This window comes from Myotis davidii, unplaced genomic scaffold (assembly GCF_000327345.1).
Source record: "Myotis davidii unplaced genomic scaffold, ASM32734v1 scaffold326, whole genome shotgun sequence".
Taxonomy (NCBI): Eukaryota; Metazoa; Chordata; class Mammalia; order Chiroptera; family Vespertilionidae; genus Myotis; species Myotis davidii.
In genome coordinates, this window is record NW_006296626.1 from 166,570 (window position 1) to 169,613 (window position 3,044).

General features: G+C 56.7%; 1 protein-coding gene across 1 annotated transcript in view; it reads right to left on the reverse strand.

The window, feature by feature from the left end:
- Window positions 1-873: 873 nt before the first annotated feature.
- The window catches only part of PTPRH (protein tyrosine phosphatase, receptor type H), a gene marked incomplete at its 5' end in the record, with an annotated part of 18,749 nt that continues 16,578 nt past the window's right edge, over window positions 874-3,044 (reverse strand). The window contains 2 exon segments of the mRNA XM_015569459.1: window positions 874-1,482; window positions 1,591-1,726. Of these exon segments, the coding sequence (XP_015424945.1) occupies window positions 1,354-1,482; window positions 1,591-1,726 (265 nt within the window).

Below are 3,044 nucleotides of genomic sequence, written 5' to 3' on the forward strand. Positions count from 1 at the left end.
GTACGTGTGTGTGCGCGTGTGTGTGGTTGCGCCAGCGCGTGCGTGTTCAGTCCTGAGTAGGTGGAGAACCCCGCCCCGCCCCCAGCCAGGAGCCCCCCAGCGATTTCATCCTGGCCCCTATATTTCCTGCCTTCTCGCCCAGCCACCTGGCATCCAGCTGCCCCTCTCTCCCTAGTACACTGGGGCCTTGACTTACGAGTGTCCAGACTAACGAGTTTTTTGAGATACCAGCTGTCTCTCCACCGATTTTTAAAAAATATATACTTTATTGATTTTTTACAGAGAGGAAGGGAAAGGGATAGAGTTAGAAACATCGATGAGAAAGAAACATCGATCAGCTGCCTCCTGCACACTCCCCACTGGGGATGTGCCCGCAACCAAGGTACATGCCCTTGACCGGAATCGAACCCGGGACCCTTGAGTCCGCAGGCCGACGCTCCATCCACTGAGCCAAACCGGTTACGGCTCTCCCCCCGATTTTTTGCATTGAGTTGATAGAGTAATTTGAGTTAACGAGCTCGGTCTCGGGAAGGAGGGAAGGAGTACTCGTAAGTCAAGGCCCCACTGTATTCAGATATCCAGATGCCAGACTCATTGTGAACGTGTCTCCCAGGCAAATCCCTCCTCCCCCTTCGAGGTCCCCGTTTCCAGGGCTAGGACACCACCCCCAGGGAACCCATGCACATGTCCATGGATGCGGGACTCTGGTCGGGCAGCCTTCTACGCCATCTGCACCTGCTCTTTTTCGGGTGCAAACCTGTGGGTCTCCCCTAGCTACCTCCCTAGGACTCATGCCTCAGTGCCTGAGAACCCCATTCCCTGGGACCCCACCCCTAGATTATTCCCAGACCCAGAAACCCACTGGGGCAAGTATTTCTGCAGAGAATAGCGATTTAATAAGTTATGGGATGGAGGGGAAAGATATGTACAGGGAGTGGGTGCTGGGAACCTGAGGTCTTAGGAGATTTGGTTTCTGGAGTGAAAAGTGGGATCCTGCCTACCTTACTCCTTGGGTGGCCAGAACCTGAACTCGGGACCCTCGTCCCTTCCTTCCTTCCTCAGAATCCAGCTGGTTTCTGGGAGACCCTGCAGCCCAAGGGGGCCCTGATCTCCTCCTCCCGCCGAGAACTAGGACATCCTAGCCCCCTGCCCTCTCTTCCTTCATGGAACCAGGATCCCGGCTCCCAGCGGACCTCTCTCCCCCAGGGCTGCCAGCCCCCCTCCTCCAGGGCCCAGGAGTCTGGGACCCCAGCCCCTTGCTGTCCCAGGGGTCCAGGAATCGGGGCAAAAGGCTGGATCCTGAGTGTGAGCCTGGCTGGGCTAGGGTCTCCGTGCCCCGAAGCTCAGCTTCCCCTAAACAACGACGGCTTCATCGTTCTCGAAGACCAGGTTTTCGTAGACGGCCTCGTTTTTCAGGGTGGGCGGCGGGTCCGACTGCTGCAGAAACCGGAGGAGGCACTGGTGCAGGAAGACATACTGGGCCTGGGGAGGGGCAGAGGGGGCGGTGAGGGGCACCCTCCTGAGCGGTGGCCTGCTGGACCCCGGATTCCACCTCCACCCACTGCCCCATCCCCCAAAGACCCCAGTCACCTCGGTCTGCACCATCAGGGGCCGACTCTCCCGCATCTTCTTCACGAAGCTGAAGGGCCCCACCACCCCCTCGCACTCCAGCTGCCGCAGCAGGACGTCCAGGGCGATGAGGGTGCCCGTGCGGCCCACGCCGGCGCTGGGCGGGGAGAGGGAGGGTCAGGTCACGGGAGGGATTTTTCAGACAGAGGGCAGGGGTCTGATTTTTGGTTTTTTGTTTAATATATTTGTTATTGATTTCAGAGAGAAAGGGAGAGAGACAGAAACATCATTGATGAGCCCTAACCGGTTTGGCTCAGTGGATAGAGTGTCGGCCTGCGGACTGAAGGGTCCCGGGTTTGATTCCAGTCAAGGGCATGTACCTTGGTTGCGGGCACATCCCTAGTAGGGGGTATGCAATAGGCAGCTGAATCGATGTTTCTCTCTTATCGATGTTTCTAACTCTCTATCCCTCTCCCTTCCTCTCTGTAAAATATCAATAAAATATATTTTTAAAAAAAGAAAGAAACATCAATGATGAGAATCATTGACCAGCTGCCTCCTGCACGCCCCCTACTGGGGATCGAGCCTACAACCCGGGCCTGTGCCCTTGACCGGAATGGAACATGGGACTCTTCAGTCCTCAGGGCGACGCTCTATCCACTGAGCCAAACCAGCCAGGGCAAATAAAAAACTTTTTAACCCCTGGCCATGCTGCTCAGTGGTTGAGCATCATCCCGTGCACCAAAGGTCGCTGGTTCGATTCCCGGTCAGGACACGAGCCAGGGGTTGTGGGCTTGACCCCCAGGAAGGGGCGTGCAGGAGGCAGCCGATCGATGGGGAGGGTGTTTCTCTCTCTCACGATCTTTCTCTTTCTCTCCCTCTCCCTTCCTCTGTCTCTAAAATCAATGCGAATATGGGACTCTTCAGTCCTCAGGGCGACGCTCTATCCACTGAGCCAACCCAGCCAGGGCAAATACAAAACTTTTTAACCCCTGGCCATGCTGCTCAGTGGTTGAGCATCATCCCGTGCACCAAAGGTCGCTGGTTCGATTCCCGGTCAGGACACGAGCCAGGGGTTGTGGGCTCGACCCCCAGGAAGGGGCGTGCAGGAGGCAGCCGATCGATGGGGAGGGGGTTTCTCTCTCTCACGATCTTTCTCTTACTCTCCCTCTCCCTTCCTCTGTCTCTAAAATCAATGCGAACATGTTTTTTAAAAATTTACACATAAAACTCACCACTTTAAACAATGCAAGGGCGGCGTTGGCAATGCTGAGCCAGCATGACCTCTGGCCACTTTCCCAAACACTCCTCTCGCCCGAAGGAGGCGCCACGCCCATGGGGCGCTCACTGACCACCCTCCTCTGCCTCCCGTCCCTGGCAACCGCCAGTGTGTCCCTGGCGCGCTGGCCTGCTCCGGGCATTGCATGTAAACAGGGTCGCCCACTGTGACCTGCAGCGTCTGGCTTCTCTCACTC